Source organism: Poecilia mexicana, unplaced genomic scaffold (genome assembly GCF_051168715.1).
Source record: "Poecilia mexicana isolate PSO_F unplaced genomic scaffold, ASM5116871v1 scaffold_11, whole genome shotgun sequence".
NCBI classification, from domain to species: Eukaryota; Metazoa; Chordata; class Actinopteri; order Cyprinodontiformes; family Poeciliidae; genus Poecilia; species Poecilia mexicana.
This window is the reverse complement of record NW_028263380.1, coordinates 17,250,726-17,274,956: the sequence shown is the minus strand read 5'-3', so window position 1 is coordinate 17,274,956 and position 24,231 is coordinate 17,250,726. Positions and strand designations below refer to the sequence as shown.

The 24,231-nt window shown below is 39.3% G+C and overlaps 3 protein-coding genes across 9 annotated transcripts in view; 2 read left to right on the top strand and 1 right to left on the bottom strand.

The window, feature by feature from the left end:
- Positions 1–1,359: 1,359 nt before the first annotated feature.
- On the bottom strand, positions 1,360–11,807 carry LOC106918196 (SH2 domain-containing adapter protein E-like). The gene is made up of 6 exons (XM_014987754.2): positions 10,574–11,807; positions 8,125–8,251; positions 6,822–7,043; positions 6,302–6,518; positions 5,483–5,602; positions 1,360–4,418 (listed from the first exon to the last, which is right to left on the bottom strand). The coding sequence occupies exons 1-6, from the start codon at positions 11,066–11,068 to the stop codon at positions 4,235–4,237; spliced, it is 1,365 nt and encodes a 454-aa protein (XP_014843240.2). The 5' UTR covers positions 11,069–11,807; the 3' UTR covers positions 1,360–4,234.
- Positions 11,808–12,850: 1,043 nt separating this feature from the next.
- pygo2 (pygopus homolog 2 (Drosophila)) lies at positions 12,851–22,258 on the top strand. 2 transcript variants are annotated; one of them, XM_014987759.2, is made up of 4 exons: positions 12,851–13,050; positions 14,865–14,925; positions 15,542–15,594; positions 17,752–22,258. In XM_014987759.2, exons 2-4 carry the CDS (start codon positions 14,877–14,879, stop codon positions 19,423–19,425), a joined length of 1,776 nt encoding a protein of 591 aa, XP_014843245.2. In that variant the 5' UTR covers positions 12,851–13,050; positions 14,865–14,876; the 3' UTR covers positions 19,426–22,258. The 2 variants fall into 2 exon arrangements, with proteins under 2 accessions (XP_014843245.2, XP_014843247.2); XM_014987761.2 differs by lacking the exon at positions 14,865–14,925.
- A 1,703-nt stretch (positions 22,259–23,961) lies between these two features.
- The window catches only part of cgnb (cingulin b), a 28,895-nt gene continuing 28,625 nt past the window's right edge, over positions 23,962–24,231 (top strand). For 2 of the 6 annotated variants that reach the window (XM_088010326.1, XM_088010325.1), the window contains exon 1: positions 23,964–24,174. The gene's annotated coding sequence lies outside the window, so the exon portion shown is untranslated. Of the gene's footprint in view, positions 24,175–24,231 lie in introns of all 6 variants that reach the window. The other 4 variants (XM_088010329.1, XM_088010328.1, XM_088010324.1 and 1 more) reach the window with 3 other exon arrangements.

Here is a 24,231-nt window from a genome sequence, read left to right as displayed (position 1 = left end):
CTATTCTAACAACGGTCATGAACACGAAAGACTCTATGAATGTTTACAACTGCTGTCATGAAGTGTCATTTGGTAAATAATGACTCTTTAAATGCAAAGTTGCATTAGAAGTCCATTAAAAGTGTCCACATTTCATTATTTGGTCTATAATTACCCATTTAATGCCAAGTTCTATTAAAATGGGCATAAAAAGTCAATTAAAAGTGTCAACTTTGCATTTAAAGTGTCATTATTTACCAAATGACAGCAGTCGTAAACATTTATAAAGACTCCTTCATGTTCATAAAAGGTGTTATGTTTATGACAGTGTAATGTCAGTCACTTCAAATAAAATGTTACTGTTTCATTTCTTACAATGTTTTTTTTTCTTTTTCCCACTAATTAAATCCCGTGTCAAACTCGAGGTCTATTGGCCAAAACTGGTCCTGTTTTCCTCTCAGGAATAGAAGTCCAAGATATCAGTCAAATTAATTTAGTTTTTATTTGTATTGGGTCAAATTACATCAATGTTAAATGTAATATTAAGGAGTACAAGTCAAATCCAGAGAAAGCTATAATGTTTTAATGGTTCGTTAATAGGTAGTTTTATTGTTGCATTGTGTCATAACCAGCCCTTTGTAATGATTCATGATCTTGATGTCACCCAGAATGAAAATCGGCTCGACACCTTGCATTAAAACCAAGTTTGTAAAACTAAAACTGTACATTTTTACATTTTTAGTGCGTTCTTTTTTTTGGAAAAAGTTCAGGAGGAAGCGTCTCGCGGGCCACCAGAAGCCGGCCCGCGGACCCAGAGGTGTCGCAGCGTTCGTGAGAAGACTGAAAGCCATCTGAGGTTTTAAGGTAATAAGAGCGAACGCGTTGGATCGGTTCCCTTCATGGGTTAAAGCACAAACTCCTGGCATCAAACATACATAAGAAGCAGCCGCGTCCTCCTCTGCGAGTCAGACAGTCACCTGCCTCAGGTGACACAGAACCGGCGAGGACCGTAAAGGAGATCCGTAAGGAAAGAAGGGAAGACGAGAGGGACGGTGTCAAATGCTTTTTTCTTCTTTTTTTTTACCCTCTCCACCTTAAGCATCCTTGACATTAGAGTAATGATACGACTCTTACTCCTTTTAGGGCTGCGTTTACTTTAATCCATACTATCTGGAGTACAGCGAGGTAAACTGTTTGTGCTCTGCATAATCCTCCGGTTTAAACCTAATCCCTCATCCAGGACTTCACCTCTTAACCTTGTCAATCTTTGGAACAGCAGCTAAAAGTCGACATGCAGATCGAGCACAAAAACAAAAAAAACAGCCCCACCCTCATTCTGATCCTGCTCCTTTACAACTCATAAAGCACAACAGACTCACGTTTTCCATTTTCTATTGCTTGTTTTATTGGGATTCAGCACATTCAGGACCACTTAGTCTGGTTTCCATTTAAATTACATCAAAATACATTGACTTAAAACAATAACACTTTGAAGTGGCACGTAAATGGTTAACGTTCAAGTATCTGAGACCGTGATGTCGGCCTGAAACTCGGCGTCAGGCTGACTCCTGGTCTCCAGCGTGCCACTAGCATAAAACGTAAGGCTCGGCATGTTTGAGCTGATGGGCAGTAAAATCTAAAGACTTTCAGGGAACATTCAAACATCCCCCATCAGTGACTTTCCCCTTAAAGTGGCAGGACTGTCTCACCTGGAGGGAGAACCGTCTCTCTTTTAGGCATCAGCTATCAGAATAAGAAACATCTAAAGGTCAGTGGTGATTTTTTTCTTTTCGAAGCAGAATTTCCAAAGGTTTTAAAAACTCAGTAAAGAATCAAACAGATCAGCTGACGCAAGCAAAGAGAGAATATTCGAAGAAAGAATTTACCTGAAAACATGCAATGAAAAACAAAGAATAGCAAAAATTTCAAATAGACTGACTTTAAAAAATAATAATATTCCTTGTGTGATGTCACTATGTGAGTGGGCCACTTTTAAGGTTGTTTTTGCAAGGGAAGATTTAATTTTCATCAAATAATCTTTTACAATAAAATTAACCATAACATGCTATTGTATATATGACAAACTAGATCTAAAGACAAAAAAAAAGAAAAAGAATAAATCTGATGCTTAGCTTTAAAAAGGTAAATTCTTCTTCCAAGATGTTTTTATTTAATAAGCATATTCCCGTAACCTTTTCTCCTGGGAGCCTCCCTTTGTAACGCAAAAAAGTTATGCTCCACCTGGCATCTGTTAAATAGGAGGTTAATGTTAAAAATTGGTCTTGATCAATCAGAGCAGATCATACACAACTTAAAGATGAACTTAACTGTTCATCACAGCCAGGGTTTGCATGTATGTGCTTTTTATTTAATTTTAAAGCGCAGTGCAGTACTGTTCATAACCATGTAAGTACAGAGCATCTACATCTACTTTGTTGCTTCTCAAATTTGATTTTTTTTTTACTTTGTTCTCCAGTTTATTCCACTTAAACTGGAATGGTGCCACAATAATAACAATAATAATTAAAAGCCACACCAGTCCCTTCAAAATAAGCCTCAACTGATTAAAATATTGTATATTTTGTAAGTTAAAGCTCCAAGGAATTGGTACAGACATAGAGACCTTTTTCTATTTTCTTTATGTTTCTGCAAAATAAAATAATTTGAAAAGCTGCTCGCCTGAGCTGTCTATAAGGTCAGATTGTCTAAACATTTAAAAACAAGAATAGCAACAAACAAGGCTCTATGAGGGATCAGATTTATCTTGGCACCAGACACAAACAAGCTCAGATGCAGCAAAGAGTTGTACCTTAACATCACCAAGTCTACAGGAAAACCATTAGATCTGTCAGAAAAAAACCGCCTAAACTTTCCTACTGTGACAAAAGTAAACATTTTCATGGACCATAAGATAAGCTGTATGTGAGATGAAGCTGAGGTTCTGTGATGCCATGGGCTGGTTTCTCCTCCAAAGATCCTGAAACCTTTGTTTTGATTCAAATCCTTTGGCTCTCAGTACAACAACTTGGTGTTTTGGTCAGATCAGACTAAGACTGAGTGTTCCTGCAATAAATACGACATGTGGGCGATGTGGTTTCTGGTTTCTCATTCAAGTAAATTGACATATTTTTGCTAGAGTACATTGCATTACACAGTCTCTTAAATACCAGAACATTTTTAATAGAAATCTGGTGGTCTGAGTTGGTATTCTGAAGCTTTCCGTAACAAAAGGAACCAAAACAAACGCCCAAATTAACACGGAAATGGTTCACCAGACACAAAATCAGCCTTCAGGATGCAGATCTAAATCCAATCTTTTCTCCAAACTTAGGCGAGAAGAGCAAAGTCAGGAGAATCTGGAGGGAAAGCAAAGAGGAATGGTCAAAGCTTTCTCTGTGTGCTCCAACAACTTTGACACAAATCTGCATGAAGGGTGCCAGGAGTAGAGCACAACATATTAAAAGTCTCAACCCATCCCCCAAGCGCTGATCGCCCATCTCTTAGCTCGTAGCCTCCCCTACAGGTTGGGAATCACTGTAACGCTCCCTGAAATGAATAAACACGTTAAGCCTGATCCTCGGGTCTTTTTCAGTAAAAAGTACAATTACCGCTGAGCTGGAGCTCTGTCTCACACATTGTTTTGGGGTGAATCACCCAGTGCACACAACGCAGTGGAAACTGCTCCCTCATTCACAGTAAAACGGAGAAAAAAAAATCCTCATGGGACAGCTGATGCCGAAATAAATTATAATTTTATGAAACTGCTCTGAGAATATCTTTTTTCCATATCTTTAGATGTGTTTTATTGCATGGAGCAAGTCTTTGTCTTTGTAAAGGTGCAGTTCATCCTCCTTCTCCACTAGAGGGCAGGAGAGATAAACTCAAATGTTTTCAATATCTGGAAATTTAACTTGGTAACAATAAAGCAGCAGTTTTACTTAGAGGCACAGCTAATAACACATTCTGAAATCAGGTCACATTTAAATCAGAAAAAAAAGTGCCTTGTCATTTCTGCAGGGCTTGTTCACATGCAAAATAGCAGCCTGGATGTTTTGCATCAGCTGCACATGAAAGTAAAATAAGTGAATAAAACCCGGGCAGCTGAACACATTTTAAACATCAAATCAACAACAAAAAAAATAAAAAAAAATACACATTTGAGAGGGTTGTAGTTGTACAGACAAAAGAAACATAATTTCTTAGATTATTTCCTCTCATCTCTGCTTCAAATGCGTTTGAGGTTTTAAGGTCAGAGTCAGTGGATGCGAGGTACGGGGTGGAGCAGCGTCATGTGCTCCGCCCCGGTGAAAGGCAGGCGGCTGGTGCGGTAATGGTGCACCACCTCCGGGATGCTGGGGAACACGCAGCTGCTCTGGTCCAGGGTGAAGCCGTTCTCTTTGGTCTGGGCCACGATGATGTGAACGCAACCCTGACTCGTCCTGGACACAGACGAGACTCATGAAGACTAACATCCGCTCACCTTTTCATCAAAACTTTCAGGTTCTTTTAGCAAAGGAAATGCAACGGAGACGTGACGAACGTAAGATAAAAAAAGAACAAAGATGAAATTAATTAAAAATAAAGATGTTTTGCAAGGGGTGCCTCTTCATTTATTGATGGTTTACTTATTTCCTCCCTCCTTAGTGCATTTATTCCCTTAGTTTTTAACTTACATAATATGTATAAATAATAACAAATATTATTAATAATTATTGTGTAATAATATAAGAGCTATTAGTATTATAGTAATACTAACAGCACAATTATTATTATTAATGTTATTAATAACATGATAGCATAATGATTATTAATAATATTGTAATATATTAGCTGTTTTATTATTATGTAATAACATTGCAATAATAATTGCATAATATATAATAAAAAATACTGATATTAGTTATTATTATTACTATTAGGCATAATCGTATTTGTTTTGCAAGGTTTCCCCCTTCAGTAATTTCATTGATTATTTTTAATTTATTTACATATAGCTACATTTATTTAGGTTTTATCATAAATAAAAGCATTATATTATATTATATTATATTATATTAGTAGAGTCTGCATTATGGCCTTTTTGTGTTCTCATTCTATCCAACAGAAGTTTAGTTAGTTTAGTTTCATGTTATACTTTATTTCATGTTTCAGAAAAGGTTGTAGCATCTTTGAGTTTCTAGCGAAATCATATGAAAAAACACCGGCCGATGGTGGTCAGACCAGAGCGATGGCTGAGCTTCAGCTCAGGAGAAGCCGACCCTTCTCTCTAGCTGCGCGTCTTATTTTATGTCCTGCTGGGTGTAGCTTGGCTTTCTGTTTCGTTTTTTTCAAAATTTCTGTTAATTTAAGTTTTTGGTTTAAATGCCTCTTTATCTACACCCACTAACTTGTCCTGCATTCTTTCAAACACAGACTACAGCAAAGCCACAAATAAGAAATGTGCATCCAATTAGAAACGTTTCATCCAGCAGAAGCTGAGCCTGCACCTTCAGGAAACACTCACTTGAGGGCGATGGAGTACTTGCTGCTGTCTGACTCGCTGTTCCTGACCAGGAAGCTGGCCTCTCTGCAGGACTGCAGCTGGAACTCGGCCTCCTGCCGGGTCACGCAGCCGTGGTACCAGCTGGAAGAGATGCAGAGCAGAATCCACACGTCCCTTTGATATTCAACATGTTTGTTGAGATTTTAGGTGACGTTGGATATGACTCCTAAAACATCTACACCACTTAAACATGTGGGTCATGGAGTGCTCTGCAGAGTCCAATTTGAGCTTTAAACATTTTTAAAACTCTACATGTAAAATAATCTCTTTTCATTTTAGCTAAACATAATTTGTAAAACTTGAGAAAACATCTAAACACTGTAACTGAGTAATGTTTCATCAATAACCAGACATTTAGTCGGAGTCACAGCTGTGAAATCTGTACTGATCTGCCCAGCATTTACAGCTCCTGCTCTGTAATAAACACCTCCTCTTCTTCTGATTCAGAAATAATTTTCTTCAGCTTTCTGCTTCTCTTTAAATGTTTTTGTAACTTTCCTTTCTTTATTTATTTATTTTTTTTGTTGTTGGGTTTTGCCATTTTGGAGAAGGATATTGTTTTTCTTCATCTTAAATTAATTAAAGACTTCCCAAAAAAAGAAAACACTATTTCACAAGAACAATAACTAAATGTACTGGAGCATAACGTGGACACATGATGATGCTCCCTTCACATTTCAACCTGCCCAATTGTATATAAAAAATATCCAAAGGTGTGATTAATTTCAGAATATACTGTATGTTTTGTGTTTTTATCTATAAAGGAGAGCAGGGGGCTACCTCTGCTTTTCCAGAGGCAGCAGTGGATCCACGCAGCACGCCTCTCCATCAGGGCTGCTGCAGGGAAGCGTAGATGGCAGCAGAGTCGGGTGAGAGGATCTCAGGATCTTTTGGCTTCTGCTTTTTTGCCTCAGATGCTGCTGCTGCTGCAGCATCTGGGTCTGCATGGTGAGTGTATGAAAACACGTCTCCTCTTTGACTGGGTTGTCAAATTGTGCTGGGAAAAGACGAGCACAAGCAAAGTAAAATACATGTATACATAAAAAAAAAAAAACTTTCTTCCTGAGTTTGAACTTTCTGTTGATGTCTAAAAACACAGCAGAGTACTTTGATGTTTTATACAAGATGTTGAGTATGCTGTTGGTCTGTGGGGCTTATAAAATATGCATGTGAGGGAGAAGCAGGCGGAGCAACACAAACACAACCATCTACTCTTGAAAAGCTTCAACCAGAGTCAAACTTCAAACTCAGTGACGAACCTTCAGATAATAACAATGTGATGAAAGATGCTTTATTATACCCGACAGAGTTCGGACGATGTGCTGCTTCCTCCATTCCCATGGCAACTCGTATTCGGTTGCGGGACGCTGGTCCAGCTCCGGCTTCGTCCGCTCACCGTCGCCGCTTCCCTCATACGGGTTGTCATAGATGGCAGCCGGCTGACCTTTGTCCGCAGGTCCCTCGCTCCCGTCTGCCGACATGCACACCTTCAGCAGGTCCTTAGATCCCCGACGTCTGATCTCTGGCAGGTTGAAGAGAAGGGATTAAAGATTAAAATCTCTGCCGAGAGATAAAAGCCTCGACCAATGGAGCGACGCAGAACCTGCAGCAGCTGCAGGGAACATTGTGGGAGAAAGACGGGAAAGCTGGACACAAAAAAGTTCTGCTGGATCAGGTTGTAGCTGAATTTCAATCGAACCAGTTTCCTTTTTTTTTTTTTTTTTTTTTTTACATCATCGGGAGAAAACCACTCTCAAATGTTTAATCTCATGTTTAAATGAGACGATGACAACGTTTTCCTTGTTATTTTAATAATCGAGACAGCTGGACTTTACTTCAGGTTCATTAGTGGCACTTTAATTGATGTTATATGTGTTCCAAAAAATAAACAATAAATGCTGAAATTGCTTTAAAAAGTTCTTTAACAAAATATTAGTTTAAAGGTATGCACATCTATTTAGATTTTTCCCCAGTAAAAAAAAAACTCAGAGGAGCCTGGCTTTCAACCCTGACTTGAATAAAAACGAGAAAAATAGAAATTAGCCAAAGAAAGTCTGCTTGAAGTTGTGATTTAATAACTGATCTCAGCTGCTAAATAATGCTGGGCCGTGTTCACTGCCCTGCTGACCTTCCATGTGGTTTCAGCCTCTTAAACCGAGCGACTCACATCATCACATCCTCTGCTGACTTCACACCGTCTCAGCGAGAAACAACCTGAGAGACGGAGGAGCAGTAAAGCCTGTCCACCTTCACGCAGTGCCATTGTGTGACTCTGCTGGTAAAAACAACAAACTAAAAAGTTCCCGGCAGCATCCGATTCCCTGATTAGACACCGTATTTCCTCTGACTCTGAGAGGCCCAAATAGGGGTGCATCCCAGATTCTGGGAGCCGGCGATCGGGGCCGACTTCCTTTTGAGAGAATAGCACCAGGAAACAGAAACAGGAAAGAGGAAGTGAGGACAGGAAACTACACCCATTGTCCAAATGAAATGCAGTCATCATAGCAAAGCCAGAGAGCAGAGTGATTCACATTCTCAGAAGGATGATGAAGTGACTGAAAATGGGAATCCTGTGAGGTCGAGAGGGTTTTACGAGTTCCTACCGGTTATCATTTGTTGTGCATCGTACGGCTCCATGTAGCCGTCGTTCTCCCCAACCCTCTCTGCGTCCCTCTGCTCTTTGGTCTTCTGGGCATCAAACGGGTCTGCGTAATCCTCCACAATGATCAACTAGATCAGGAAAGCACAGGAAAAACAGTCATTTAGGGGGTGTAGATCCTTTAAACTGTGAACTCATAGACGAAACTCATGTTTGAGGTTAAATTTACACAGTAATCAAGTAACATTCATTTCAAAATGAATAAATGATAGAATTTCTGCTTGGGAAAATGGTGTTAGATTGTTCTTTAGAATATTTAGTGTAATGTTCATGGTTTACTAACACATTTTTTACGTCAAATGTACACTGTAAAAAAAAAATTATTAAACGTCTCTGATTTACGGTAAAGTACTGGCCACTGTGGTCGCTTGAATTTTACCGTATAAATACCGTGAATTAAAAACGCTTTCTTTTTTTTTTAACAGTGTACACAACTGCTCAACTTTTCCCGGTCAGCTAAAGGAGGGAAAAGTGAATGGCATTTACCAACTCACTCACTCTTTGGTTACCTAGCAACGACCTACTGACTTACTTGTGGTTACCTAGCAACGACCTACTGACTTACTTGTGGTTACCTAGCAACAACCTGCTGAGTAACTTGCACAGCAGCAGTTTAAGGTTTTGTCACTGTGCCTTAAAAATACTGTGGATGTTGAAAACTGTGGATAAGACAGGAAAGGACACACCATCAGACTGGTAGAGTTTCATATATTTTAAACAATAATTATCATAATTATATGTAATACTTTTATCATGATACTTTTTTTCAGCCATATTGTCCAGCCTTACAACAAAATGGAATATTTTATTCACAATTTCTCTATTTGGCTGTATTTTGGATGTTTGAAACAAAAAAAAAAAAAAAAATTATTGATATTGACTGATATGAAATGCCTACATCGCGATACATTTTTCACCCATATCGTCCAGCTCTACGTAATTCTAATATCTACTATAATTGGTGTAATTATTGATGTTTTTTTTCCCCCATCATACTTTTTTTTTTAGGATAAACTGACAAAGGTTTTGGCCAGCTCCTGATTTCAATCCCACTGAGTTTCGTAAAACATGGCAGCAGTCACCAGAGGGAAAGAATGTTATGAATGAGAGGGATGAAGCAGAGCGAAGGAGGGAGGGGCCTCTGCGTAGGTCAAAACTGAGCCAGAGGAAGGTGACGACCTCATATGTCTGCCAACAGTTTTGTAATCGAGGCAGAGGAAGACGAAGGTAGAAGGTCAAACAGTGGAGAAGAGCAGAGTGACACAATCTGGGAGGGATGGGCACAGTGGGAGGCACAGACAAAGAGAGGAGGAGGGGAAATGAGACAATAATGAGTCTTTTCTGAGTTCGGACTGGAGCCAGGCTTCTTCACTTTTATGCCTTTCCTGAAGCTGCAGTCAGACAGTTTACTGAAACAGAATACAAACCGAACAGGATAACAAATATCTCTGGTGTTACACACACTTTTTTTAAAAAAAAGTCAGACTACCTGCGTCTCTTTGGTCATTTCCACTCACTGGACATTACTGCCAAAGAACAAATAAGCAAGTATGAATAGGTAACTTTGCAGTTATTCACTCAGTAAATGCAACATTTTCAGGGTATTTGATAGAAACCATTGCAACTCAATATGGAGGATCAAAAGTGCCGATATTCTCTTGAAGCCACGGTTGTCCTTGTTCAGTCCTGCCAGTTTTAGATGTGTTTCTCTCTACACCAACACAATTAATTCAAATGGTCTTTTTTATTTAATATATTAAATAAAAAAGAAACAAATGTTTCAGTAATGTATACGTGATTGAATAAATGCATATTGAGATTAAATTTGAACTCACTATATCTTAAAAGCACAAATGGCACTTCAGTATTATTTATTCAGTTATTCTTTTAGGGAATATTTTTTGTCAAAAATCAGTGGGTGGGGCTTAGCACTGATATGTGAATGGTGATTGGTCTCCAGTTAAACTGCTATTCAAGTGACCACTCAAATGTTGGACTTTATTTTGCAAATCACAGTGACAGTTCAAATTATTTTATTAAAACATATAGCACACAAAATATGAAATAATTAAATAAATAATATCTTTGCCTGATTTTAGAATCTAATTATTTACATATCTAGTAAATTATTAATATTTATACAATGTTTTTTATGTATTATCACAGTTTTATTTAAATAATAAAATATTTATTATTTTAGCTAATTATTTGTTATGCTGTGGCACTTTGGGCTCAGGGTTTCTTATATATATTTTTACACTATAGAATAAAATTAAATAATATAAAACTAAAACAACATATACGGGACATACGGGGCCAGAGGCGGTTTCTTTTTATTGTTACAATAAATATATTTTAGGAGAGTCAAAATGAGCTCTTAGAATAAAACTCACAGTTCCCGTTTTGGACTGCGCTGCAGGTTTCTCTGCTTCAGAGCTCACTGGGCTGCCGGCGGTACCACTGATTGTAAAGTTGGGGCTTTTGTCCTGTTTGTCCACTCTTATCATCCGGCTGATGTAGGCGCAGGCGGGCGGGGAGGTCTTCGGGGGTCTGTGTTGCTCCTCCAACACCGCCTCTGCTTTGGAGTTCTTGCGGCTTTTCCCGGCCAGCAAAGTGTCCCAAGCCTTCCCGTCTTTCTGGGAACCAACCCCGTTCCTGCTGACCTCTGCGCCGGAGTTTTTTCGGTTCTTTCCGGACAGCAAGCCGACACCTCCACCTCCTGCTGCGCTGTCTGCAGAGGAGTTCTTCCGGTGGCCCGTTTTGGTCCCGATGCTGATCAACAGCCCGACTTTATTAGCTCTCGGATGGGAGCCGGACTCAGAGACTGACCGGATCTTGTCCGTACCGTTCTTCAGGGCCAGGGGGAACTCCTTGAACCACTTTGCCATTTTTTCCCCCTTTGATGGAGATCTCTAAACTTTCCTGCCTCGTCCTGCACCTTTCAGCGTCATGCAAAGGGGCCTCCAGGGAGGCACCTTTAGAAAATCACTGCCTCTCTAACAATAGACTTCCGCTGCTTTATTCTAATGGACAGAACATTTTCACACCTCACTTTAAAAAAATCCTTTTTAAAAAATGGCCCCAATGAAACATAAGCCTGCTTAGTAGGGAAAAAAAACAATACTCAAGTTTTATCCCATTTGAAAATTTCTTACATTGCTCCTTTTTTCAGTTTAAAGAAAGTTTATTCCCTTTGGATAAAAAGATGCCATCGGAGCGGGATCATCCGAAAAAAGGCGAAGTTTTTCTTGATGGTGATTTTTGGTCCCATTCCCAGAGCGGCTAATGGGTCGGTTACAAGCGTCCACAGTGGAAAAAGTAAAATAAATGAGCCCGTGTGGGGGGTATCTACTTTAACAACGGGGAGGCAGTCCCTGGTGGGCGGAGAATCAGTGGTGGTCCTATCTTCACTGGTGCCCTGGGTCCCTCCTTCAAGCCTGGCCACCTCGCACTCCCCACGTGTCAGTAATCAATGAAAAATATCTCTATTATAAACATGTTTTCTACACCAACAATGTTTCAGGTTTCTTTTCCTTGTTTCTTCTTTTTATTTTACAGAAACCAAGGACAAAACATTGTTAAATATTAATAAGGTTCTTGCAAAATATTCAAATTGTCCACTATTTTGGCAATAAATAAATAAATAAATAAAATAAATTAAAAATACATGAATCTACAGATAAATTAAAAAAAATTCAAAAGAATTTTTAGAATGAATGAATGAATATGTAAAATAATAAAACATCTTTGAAAAAAATACTACCCATTTTAATAGGGTTTTTTAATTTTCTACATATATTTACAGATTTTCTTACATATGATAAATATTCCTATGATTTTACAAAATATATTTATCAGAATATATGTTGTTTGTTTTTTGTTTTGTTTTGCTTTTGTTTTGTGCTACAATGTAAAATCCTGATAATTTACTGTGGGGAAACAAACGCATGGAATAAAATGTAAATAACAAAATACAAACAAACAAAATAAAAGAAAAATATATACAAAATTACAATGCACAAATATATTGCCAGTGACCAAAAATCAATGAGAAAATTATCAATTCACAAATACAATAGCAAATATCTCAAACAAATTCAATAAAAGCAGATGAAATATAATGACTTAATAGGATTTTTTTTATTCTGTATGGAAACTTTCAGGAAAACAAGATCCTCTCTATAATATAATATAATATAATATAATATAATATAATATAATATAATATAATATAATATAATATAATATAATATAATATATCTCAAGGTTTAAAATTTAGCAGCATGCACTTACAATAATGTTGTTTCACCACAACTCATGCAACTACTGTTCAAGACAGAAATTCACTTAAAATAAATAAACTTATGTGTGGCATATTAGTTTTAATCCTTATTATTGAAATGCAGGTTGGGAAATAGGCTGCTTAGACCAGCTCTGCATATTTTAGACTAGCCAAAAGTCTGGGTGTGATATTTTTTATTTTATAAATTAAAATAAGAACATGTTGCTTTTTTCTGCAAGGCGGTATAGATATTCCTTTCTATTTGGGCTTGTACTATCGAATTCAAGCAAACTGGGCATTTTATTTACCAAAGGTGGAGGTAAAATAAGTAGTAAACACCTAACAACACCCCTATTTGTGTGATGAAATGTAACCGTCCGTGCTGCTGGCTGCCCCTGCTTCTCCCTCTTTGTCCGGTAGCGGCAGAAAGGCCGTGATAATTATGACAGAAATTTGCGTTTTTGAATGAATTACAGTTGAATGGTGGATCAACAAGCACACACCGTGTGAGGACTGGTTTGCTGGCAATGACACACCAGCGAGTTTCATTTTAAAGGACAGCAGAGCAGAGCAAGCATCGGAGAAAGGGTACAGTTTGCTTCCACGATAGTCTGCCAGATGGCTAGCAATCTGCAGCTAACTCGCTAATGTTAGCATAGCAAACAGCAAGTTCACACAACCTAATCGATTTCTTTGTGCTATACATTATGTGATATGTGTTAAAATTATTTGCACCTGCTCATACATGACTGTAGAGACACATATGGCAGAGTTTGGTTTATGATTTTTACGAGTTTTGAGTGAAAATCTCAACGCTGCTGGTTAGCCACATTGGGTAACGTGGCTAACTGGTTAGCAAACGTAGCGTCCTGCAAGTTGCTAACCAAACATCTGCAAGTGATTAGAGGAGGACGGGGAGCTCTGTACCGTATATCTACTGACTAACAGCTGGTAGTACGAAAACCAGCATCAACCAACAGAAAGAAGCTGGGTTGCATCTACACGAAATTGGTACGGAGCCCTGCAAGTGCCAGATGTAGTAATAAAAATAGAAGTTGGGAACACCCGTTTGATAAGTTTAGGAAACGTGTGCACAGATATGCAAAATGGGATAATCAACATCTATAATTCAATCTTTCTAATGATACTTGTATGATTTAGATCACACAAAAATGTGGTAAGCATATAATGCACCAATTTGGACACTTTCAATGGAAGACCCGTTGCTCATCGACCAGCTTTTGGAATTATTTTGTTATTTTTGATATATGTTCCATGTTTTTGTTTTATTTTATAAAGCAAATGATTATCCCAGCGGTTATCGATATATAAACGACTCAAAATACTTGAACTAAGATTCCAGAGCTTGGATCTGGGAATGACATCAGACCCAAATCTGAAAACTAGCGAAACATGAAAAAAATCCTGCAGTTCTGTCGCTAAATTGTATGCTAGTCATCATCGATGGAAGTTTTCCTCGCTCTGATTCTAACCTTCTCTGTGACGTTTTTCCTTTAGTAACAACTAGTGAGATTTACTAATTGTTGCGATGCTAAATTTGACTAGAAAAACTAAGGTTTCATGGTAGTAACCCAAATATTTAAACAAAAGTGTAACATGGTCTGATGTTTAAAATTACTGACCAAGAAGATTTTTTTTAACCATAAATTAATCCAAAAATATGACATGTTTTTGAGGGTTATAAACAACCTAAATTGGAGTTTATGTTTATTAGAGCAGGACAGGAAATTATCACAGTACATTGTTTCCTTCTGCATTAAAAACAATTTGAAATTGTTAAGCCCTTGTTTGAGATCCGGTTCTATGTTATTATCACCGTGTTGAACTACCTCTTTACTGGAAACACAGCTCAGTACAATTCCTGCTGCACACTGACACAAATATGACAGCAAATCTGTGCACACTGTTGACTAACCCAAATCGGTTAATTTTCCATTTAATTTCAACTTGTGGCACTTTATGAGCTCCGTAAATTTCCGCTGCATAACACTAGTGTTGTCACTTTTGTCTGACGTTGATTTGGTGACCAAATCCTGGCGTGACAGACACCGTGGCTAAAATATTTGCAGACCTGGGCCGGCGTTATTGTACCAGCTAATCCAGTTCACTTTTAAGTGTTAGCCAATGCTGTAGTTACAGGACTGACAGGGAGGTTGAACCTGAGGTCCAAAACACAACAACACCGGACAAAACTCTTCAGTTAAAGAGTATGTTGCACCATTGATGATGAAGAAGAAAAACCAAAACGTATTGTCGTGTTTTGGACCTCCGGGCCTCTGTGGCAGACTCAACCTGTTGGCATGTAGCCTTCAAGACGTCGTCATTTTTGTAACTTTTTTTTTCCCTTGCATATGAACGGTGATTTGCCACTTCACCGACAGTCATATTAGCTAATGGCTTCCGAATCGGGGAGACTACTGGCGGGACAAGGAAAACGAAAAGGTAGGAATTGCCTTCACCCATCTCCCGATCAGATCGGAATCATCCATTACTGCGCTGCAATGAGCTGCACTGGTGCTGTTAGCAAATCACTTTTCGCCTCCCCCATATGTAAACTTCACGACTGTCTTCGGTGGTGGCTGTTTCTCACAGAGTGAGTCTGTGAACAGGTTATTACGTCTATCTTGCTATAAATGTATCTTCAGTACTGTTTCCTCGTTCTCATGTCTGAAGTCTTTTCCTGTCTCCCTCATTGACCTTACCTCTTCTGCCTCTGTTTGCGGCCTCTCTCCCTCTTGCCTGGGTCATTTGGTCTGCCTGGGTCATTTGCGATTCAAGGCTTCATAACGTTGGTGATGATAACGCCTGGATGTTCAGCATCTTGTCCTCATGCCAGTCTATGTCCCATCATTGAATCCATCTCAACTGTTGGACATGAAAAAGAGGCCCTAGGTCTAAAGCTGCTCCACTCTGTCACTAAGGGGTATTGGCCAATCCAAATGTGATGCTGCACTTGATTGGTAGTGGATCAATAATGTGAGGCATGAAGAGAATGTTTTTTTTGTTGTTTTTTTTAAGTTGCTCAAGTTTCTCCTCCTCCTGTTTCTTCCTACTTCAGCTTCACAGATGAAGAGCCCGGAGAAGAAGAAGGCCAGGAAATCTTCCACTCAGGTGAGGAGGGTGCATTGAGGTTTTCCTCGACAATGTACGGTAGCTCTTAAAAAGTATCCGCCGACTGTGTCTCAAGTCAATCAGGATGCACAAAATTGGCTTTTTTAATTTAAAAGAAAATACGAAAAACTTGGATTTATACAAAATGACAAGTACAAATATGTGCATAGCTATTGCACATATTTTTGAGTCGGGGTTTAGTAGATGCGTCTGTCTGCAAAAGCAAATCTGATTCCAGACACAGGTGTCTTTAAACAATAATCAGTTTTATTGGTTAATCAAAGTTTTGGTTTTTGAAGGTTACATTTTTGGAAAATCTGGATTTTTTTTTTCTCCAGTGCACTCATAGCTCAAGGTGATGTCATCACTGCCAGAGGCCGGCCATCTTGTTTGACAAGCGTGTTTTGCGACTTCTATTTATTTGGATTTTGAATTCAGGTTAGCTCTATGATGAAAATATAAGACTTTTTTCTTTTTTAATTACGAGAACATAGTGAGAATATTAGGAGAATAAAGTAGTACGTTTATGAAAACTCCAACCTGGAAAATAACAAATATATTATTACTCAAGCTTTTTTCTCAGCCAAACGACTCCTTTTTCATAATTTCAAGATGTTTTTTTTTTGTTTGTTTTTTTTTTTTGTAAAATTGCATCTTTATTTTGATAATATTATGACTATTTTCTTGTAACTAAACAAAATTTCTCTTATTCTCTGTTGTACAACTCACAGGAGGGATGACTGAGATATAAGCCACCTTTTGAAAATGTTTTTTGTTTGTTTCTTTTATAGAAAAAAAGCAAGAAAAACATTCAAATTCAAATCTATATTTTCATATTCAGTTTCAAGAAATTTGGCATTTCATATTTATATTCCACATCGCACTGTCCTATTTCAGACACTGTTAGTGCACGCAGGTGAGTCGTTTTGAGACTATTGGCACAAATTGGCTGGACCTCTGTTGAGTTAGGTCAGTCATTTTAAAGGGAGGTGAATATTTATCCACTTATTTTATGTTGCATAATTTTCATTTGTTATTTTGTGGAAATCAGTTTTCACTAGTGTTTTTTTTTTTTTAAATAAAAACAAACAAAAAAAATGTTTTGTTGATTAATAAGAGTAACAAGAAAGACGGTGAATACTTTTTTATAGGCACTATTCAATTTTAAGAAACTTAGAGCTAAAAAGAGGACTCCAAAACTCCTGCAACGCTACCAGCACTATCTGGACATTCAGAGAACAGTGACTTATTGCATTATATTTCAAATCTCCATATTTCTTCACAGTTTATACTATTTTTACTTAACCTGCTTGGTGGGAAAAGGGTGAATAGGGTGGACTGACACTCCCTGACATTTATTTTTATTAATGGGCTGTTAACATCCAATCTGAAGTATATTGGATATAAATACAGAAACCCAAAAAGAAGCCTGAGTTGGTACTCCCTACTTTTAGTTTTTACTTGGCAGCTAAAATCTGTGTATCTGAAAGGCACAAAAAGAAGAAGAGTTGATATGTACTTCCTAACATCCAGTTGTTTATTTTTACGGCTACTTAGGTTTCTACTATCATTTGCTATTTGTTGTTTTCAGTCAATTGTATTGTCTATTCTTTTTTACTTTAATGGGAAAGTGAATTGAATAAGAGGTTTTGGGTGTGTGTTTCTCAAGAAGTTATTTTGCACACATTTGCTTTGCCTCCCTTATAAACAATCCCTAAAAAATTGTAAAAAGCCTTAAATTAATTTCTCAGAAGTTAGTTGGCCTTTAATTCTTAAATTTTGTTTTGACAGGACTGTTTAATCTTGTATATTCTATGTTTTTGGGGGGGTGTGTGGGGATTTCTCACGGGACTTCACTGTCAGGCAAAAGTTTGCGTCAGACATCTTCATTGCGTTCTGTGACTCGAGACGGTTGAGGCTAACGCTAACTCACTGCTAACATGCCCTTGCTAGCTAGCTAGCTTTTTTGCATCCATCATGGGTAAGTGCAAGTTTATCACCAGTTTGCTGGAAAAGGTTCATACATTTCTGTGGATATAGAGGTCTTAAACTCCATCCATAATGGTTTTAAAAAGTCTTAAATTTGAGTGTTGAAATCTGCAGAATGCTGATGATATTTCCATTAAAATTTTAAAAAGTAAACTTCTTCTGTTTCAGGCGGCGGGGTTCTCCCACCTCACTGAGTTTGCGCCGCCTCCCACGCCCATGGTGGACCATCTGGTCGCCTCCAACCCATTTGATGATGACTTTGGACCTCCGTCCAGACCTAGTGGGGCAGGCGGACCAGGTGGGGCTCCGTTTCTCCCCAGTCCAGGTGCCGGTGGAGGAGGTGGGTATGGAGGTGGAGGCAGGATGGGTCCAGGCATAAACTTCATGGGAGGCCCAAGCGGACCGGGAAGTGGTCAGCCTGGACGCAGACCGCCCTTCGGCCCTCCGAGCAACGCTGGACCGCACCACCAGTTAGGCTTTGGAGGAATGCCCGGCTTCGGAGGCGGAGGAGGTGGAGGCGGCGGCGGTGGTGGTGGAGGAGGAGGGGCAGGTGGATTTCCTCCTGGTGGCCCCTCTCAGTTCAATATGCAACCAAACTTCAGTCCCCCCATGCATCCGGGGCCAGGATTTAACTCCATGTTGTCTCCAGGAGGAATGGGGGGTCCTGGAGGAGGTGGGCCGCCCCATCCTCGTTTCGGCATGCCCCCCCAGCAGCAGCACGGACAGGGCGGACACCCGTTCAACAGCCCACCGTTGCCCGGAGGTGGAGGTCCACGAGGGCCCTTGCCTCCCATGGGCGGAGGCATGGGTCCTGGGATGAACATGATGGGTGGAATGGGTGGTGGCCCTGGTGGCAACATGGTAGGCGGAGGGTTGCCAGGTATGCCTCCTCAAGGACAGTTTCCTCCCTCACAGGAAGGCCCCTACCCCGGCCCCAGTCCGCCAGGGCCCGGCAGCGAGGATGGGAAGAACTTTGGTGGAGGAGGGGGTCCGCCTGGTCCTCCACCGCAGCAGCAGCAACAGCAGCAGCAGCAGCAGCTTAACATGAATCCCAACGGCCCCCCGAATAACAGCACTACACCCGGCCCGCCTTCTAACTCTGGGCCTTCACAACCAGGTGGAGGCTTTCCCGGCCACCCCGATGTCCCACCGCAAAGTGCAAACACACCTGGCCAACCTCCGTCAGCTCCACCGCAACCCAACCCCAACTCTTCTCCTACCGGTCCGCTGAACGGATCGGGTCAACCCCAGCACCCGCAGTCCGGTCAGCTGCAGCCCCCCAACAACACCAACACCCCGAACTCCAACAACTCCAATCAGCAGCAGCAACAATCAACTCCGCCGAACTCTGCAGGCTCTTCCTCTTACAACCAGCAGAACAACACTCCCGGTTCCGGCGGGCCGCTGTCCAACGCGGCCCCCAACTCAAATCAGAACAACATAGCTAACAACAATGGAGGCAACACACCTGGCAGCAACCCCAACCCCCCCTCAAACTCCACCTCGACCCCCAACACCCAGTCCCCCCTGCCTCCTGGACCCACAGCCCCGACAACCGGGCCCAGCTCAGGTCCCGGAAAACTCGGCGGACCCGGTATGGTCTTCCCTTGCGGCATGTGCTTGGCGGAAGTGCACGACGACCAGGACGCCATCCTTTGCGAGGCCACGTGCCAGCGCTGGTTCCACCGTGACTGTACGGGCCTTACAGAACCGGCGTACGGGCTGCTGACCACGGAAAGCGCCGCCGTTTGGGCTTGTGACTTCTGCATCAAGACCAAGGACATTCAGGCCGTGTACGTTCGCCAGGGTCTAGGCCAGCTGGTGGCGGCTAACGAGAGCTGAGCAGCATCGATCGGACAAACGGACTCTGATCTAACTGAATGACCCGTGTGCCATGTCAGCTGCGTCTCGGCCAGCCCTTTACTCGTTCACTACACAAAAGCGACACACTCATCGACTCTGATGCTTAAACGTAGCACTTTGAGTGACTCTAGGCAAATAAATTTTCCTTCCCCTCCCCGGCAATTAGAGTATGAAATCATGATGAATGTTACCCACATTGAGAAATCCGGCTGCCAATCAGCAAAGCACTGACACCAACACACTACCTCAAACCGCTTGACTGACTGGCACAGAAACTCCCGCACTGACTGACTGACTGACTGAACCGTTTGCGTGCACGGCGGTATTTCCAGCTCACGCACTCAGAAAATTAAATCAGGCGGTGGGACATGATGTTTAAATACTCGCTTTGTACTGGTATGAGTTCAGCAGATTACTGATTTTAATTAGAAGACGCCCTGGAACGGCTACCAGAAGCAATCAAGGAGCCTCCGGTCTGGAAAAGTCTGGAATGCGGTTCAACTATTTGGTTAAGTGTGGAAAAAAGAAAATGAGTAGGAAATTTTTTTCTATTTCTTTCCTTCTATTCATCATTTTATCCTTCCAGTACTTTCTTGTTTCTACCTTCTCCTATCTTCCATCTGTCCTTCCTTTTTTCTCTTCTTTTCTTCAATGTCCTTCCTTTATTCCCTTTCTTCTTTACTTCTTCCTTTCATTACGTCCTTTTCTGTGTGACTTGACTCCTACATAAACTTCATTTTTTCCACTATTCTGTGCTTCCTTTTGCTTTTCTTGTAGGACTGGGTGATAAATCGGTTTTATTGATTAATCAAATTTTTATTTTTGAAGATTAAATTTTTGGAAAATCATGATTTATTTTATTTTTTGCACTCTTTGTGTTTCCATAGTTCAGAGTGATGTCGGCAAACCCAAAGTTGCTTCTTTGTTTGACAGATTCAAATAAAATTTGAATTTCAAACAAAATAATTCTTTAAAAAAAATTATTCAAAAGAATATTACAACAAAATATTAAGGCAAGGCTAAGGTTATTTTAAAATTTTTAAATCAAAATTATTATTTACTTTGATTATTTTGTAAGATTGTTTATTTTTTGATAAAAATAAATTTACCAGACTAAAGCTGTAATATTAGGCGATTAAAGTATTATTTCTTTAGAATTCCAACACAAAGTTGAATTAAAATGAGGAATGTTGAGCATCTTGTAAAGTTATACTTTGGTTTAAGGTTTAGAGATAATACTTAATAGAAAAACTTCAAATTTTAACACATCAGCATCAAATTATCAGTAGCTGGACTTTGAAACCGTCTGTATATTTAAAGAAGGAAGCACATGAACTCACATCAGATCCTGATAACTAAACTGTTTTCTCATTAAAACAACTTTTTCCGTGTAATATTAATTTTTTTTCTGCTAGAATTGAGTTTTTTTCTCTTAATATTTTGTCTATATTCTCATAATTAAACAAATTCTCATAGCCTGGCCCTAATACTCTGTTGTTCAGTTTACAGAAGCGATGAAATAAAAGCCACTTTTTGAAAATATTTTTGTTTTTTGTCCTTTTCTGAAAAGAAAATGGAGGGAATGAATTAAAATAAAAAAAAATTTAGTCTGGCATGATAAAAATCTAAGATTTTATTCTTAAAATCTAAGTTCGCCCAGCTCTACTTTCTTCCATTCTTTCCTTCCTTTTATTCTTCCTTCTTTCTTCCTGTTGTTTTTGAAACTTCTTTATCTGATACCTGGTTAAAAAAAGAAAAAATGGCCATAAATTAAGTGATTTTTTTGTGTGTGTTTATATCTGAAAATGAACTTAAAGGACTGGGAATTTTGGAAACTTTTTACCAGACAAACGTGTAGGAACCCCGTAAAAAGGTCCCATGAATTCACAGCTTAGTTTTCTACTGAAACGTTCAGTTCAGCACTGCCCTTTCACATTGTTGGCCTTTTACTGCAAGCAAGGGGGAAAAAACTGAAAACGATGCATCAGTGTATGGCAGTATAAACATGTCAGTATTAAGTGTATCGTGGAAGCTGAATCTCACACGCTTTAACCCTACTTACCGCATCGTTCTGTACCCAGGGCCGGTTAATCCAAAGGAGTACGAGGTCGGGATCTCATCCACGTTTCGCCATCAAAAAAATAAACAAAAAACAAACACAAAAAAGATACAAACTTGTAAATATACTGACAGAAATATTTGTCTAGAGTTCCCATCACTTGTGAACAAGTCGCAGAGTCAAAACCAGTGAACAAAAAAAAAAAAGATGAGTTGAGTTCTCGTGTCTTGGTTGTATACATGGTGTTTTATTTTTTATACGGCCGTTTTTTTTGTTTTTCTTTTTCTATCTGCAGTACTCATGACATTGTGAATCCAGTGCTTTTGGATGGTGTTGGCATAGCAAGTAGTGACATCATGTCTCATATCACGATGTGCATAGTCCTTAACAGAAACTATTGGAGGGAGATGCATGCGATCCAATGCAGTAACTTGTTTATTTTCAGGATTCTTCACTGCAGGAAACCTTGAAGTAGACCAAACAACTAAAGAGAAAAAAAAGGAAACAGAAATACCCATTTTTACATTTTTCTTGCGGTATAAGGTGTTTATATCTAATTCTTTCTTGTCATTTTTCTTTATTACATGTCCAAGTTGCCTTTATTTTCATGCTCTCAGTCGTTCCTTTTTTGTTTTGTACTATTTGTGCTGTGCTCTTGCTCTGCTCTGGTGCCTCCTGGTGGAACCTGCGAGTACTACAGGCGGTGGGGAAAGGAGAGGTACTAAACTCTGAAGTAAAAACAGTTTTTTGTTATGTTGTCCGAGTCTGGTTTATCACTTTTATTTGAATTATTTGGCTGTTTTCTACATACACAGTCGCATAAAATTTTGTTTTATCCTAGACATTGATGTTGAAGGTTATGCAGAACATTTGCACATTTATTTTTTGTAAGCTTTTGTTTAGTCACAAACATCAAACATGAAAGCAGAAATAAATCTGCTGCAGTTTTGTGGACGAAAGCTGGAAATAAAGAAATTACTAAATTACTCTCCTTTAAGGGCCAAAGCATATAACAAAGTGGAAACTTAAGTTTTGGTTGATTTAGTAATAAAAAAAATGACTCGCTTTCCTCCAATCAGCTAATTAAATTAAAGTTGGCCAATTTGTGCTTTGGTTTTAGCAGTTGCCAAATTGCTTTTAGATTATATTGATTAATCAGATTGAATTTTTAATCCTTTAATTTAAGAGCAGTCTTAAAACAAATATAACAGTTGGCTGAAATTTCTGTTTATTTTTCATTTGTGACGTTTTCCAGCATTTAAGGTAAATGCTCCAATATGGAACAGTAAGAGCAGTAACTCAGTTTGTTTTATATACATCAAGTCCTGCCTCTGAAAAAGAAACATCATATTGAGATATTTTGAAATTGCAGTAAAATTGGATGGCTTGTGTCAACAGAAAAGTAAAAAACTTTACAGGTGCATGGAAGTGAAAATGCATCATGACTGCATTTAGGTTTTGATCACATTATGTGAGACACTAACACCCTTTGGAAAATGTGAAAATGAAAGCATGAATTAAAAAACAAAAACATTGTTTTACTTGGACTGAGCGTATCAATTAGCTCATCGTATTCCTATTCCTTTAAAAGCAGTATGGCAGGCCATTTTGGCGTAAAATCGGTTTCATTTGACTATCTGTAATTACATTTCAAAAATCTAAAACTGGCTCTTTGACTAGACATTACTACATTTTTACTACCCTTAAGATGTCTTCGTCAAATTGAAGATTGCAGAAGTCGGCAAAGAATGTCTTATTTATTCTCTGCCAGCGCACAAATTTCACTTTTAGCTTTGACAAGCTAAAAGTGTCAAATGTCAATCCAATCTGAAAATGGTATATTAAAAAAGTTTCAGTTTTCATTTTTTTCATTGAAATTTCAAAACATCTGAAACACAAAATCCAAATCAATTTAAAAATGTTCAAGATATCACTAATTCATTTGGAGAACTATTAGAAATTTTGACTTGAGTTTTTCCACAACTTTCTTACAGACTTGTCTTCTGTATTTCTTGGTTTTATGATGATGTTCACTAACGTTATCATAATGTTAGGTGACTTCCTAAAGGCAGATGGATTTTATGTAGGAGTTCAGAGCTAAAAGCACACCACACTATTCAGAGCATTTTGAACATGTATCACTTCCACTAGTTTACTTCATAAAATCCTAATGAAACGTCTTAAGGTTTGTGGTTGTGACCTGGTTAAACGTGAAACAGCTCACGGGGAGTGAATAATTTTCCTAATCACTAAAGTTAGAGTGCAGTGTAATCTCAAGTAGCAGCAAATTGTGGTTCTTTTCCCCCATTGGTTCTGCTGTTATAGATAATACCGCCATGCAAAGCGTTCCTCATTGATTACACAGCTGAAGTGGGTCACACAGTGGCTGCATTGTGTTTTAAAGTGCAGCAGGAGAGATGAAAGTCAGTGCGCAGGGAAGCCCCGCCCCCTTCAGCAGCTTCCCACCAATCAAATCGCCGCCGAGGCGGGAGGACGGTCCGTCGGACGTGCTGGCAACAGGTTCCACTGGTAGTGGGGGTAATTTTCCCCAATGTCCTCGGCCCGTGGAATAACATCTCCCCATCTCAGCGCTTCGTGGACTTGCTGCTGATTTATACATGCCGAGGAATTGGCAGAGGAAGAGCTCGGAAACGGGACCATCACTGCAGGTGCAGTAACACTTACTCAGCAGCTTCTTATTTACTTTGAGTTGGAAATAAAGTATG

Bases quoted from the DNA above. Each gene is read 5' to 3' on its own strand.
- LOC106918196 (XM_014987754.2), bottom strand. From the start codon at position 11,068: ATGGCAAAGTGGTTCAAGGAGTTCCCCCTGGCCCTGAAGAACGGTACG. The intron at 7,044-8,124 runs GTAGGAACTCGT...TCAACCTGCCAG, and splicing joins TGCACAACAAATGATAACCG to AGATCAGACGTCGGGGATCT. The intron at 6,519-6,821 runs GTATAATAAAGC...GTCTTTTCCCAG, and splicing joins CATCGTCCGAACTCTGTCGG to CACAATTTGACAACCCAGTC.
- pygo2 (XM_014987759.2), top strand. From the start codon at position 14,877: ATGGCTTCCGAATCGGGGAGACTACTGGCGGGACAAGGAAAACGAAAA. The intron at 14,926-15,541 runs GTAGGAATTGCC...TTCCTACTTCAG, and splicing joins GGGACAAGGAAAACGAAAAG to CTTCACAGATGAAGAGCCCG. The intron at 15,595-17,751 runs GTGAGGAGGGTG...CTTCTGTTTCAG, and splicing joins CCAGGAAATCTTCCACTCAG to GCGGCGGGGTTCTCCCACCT.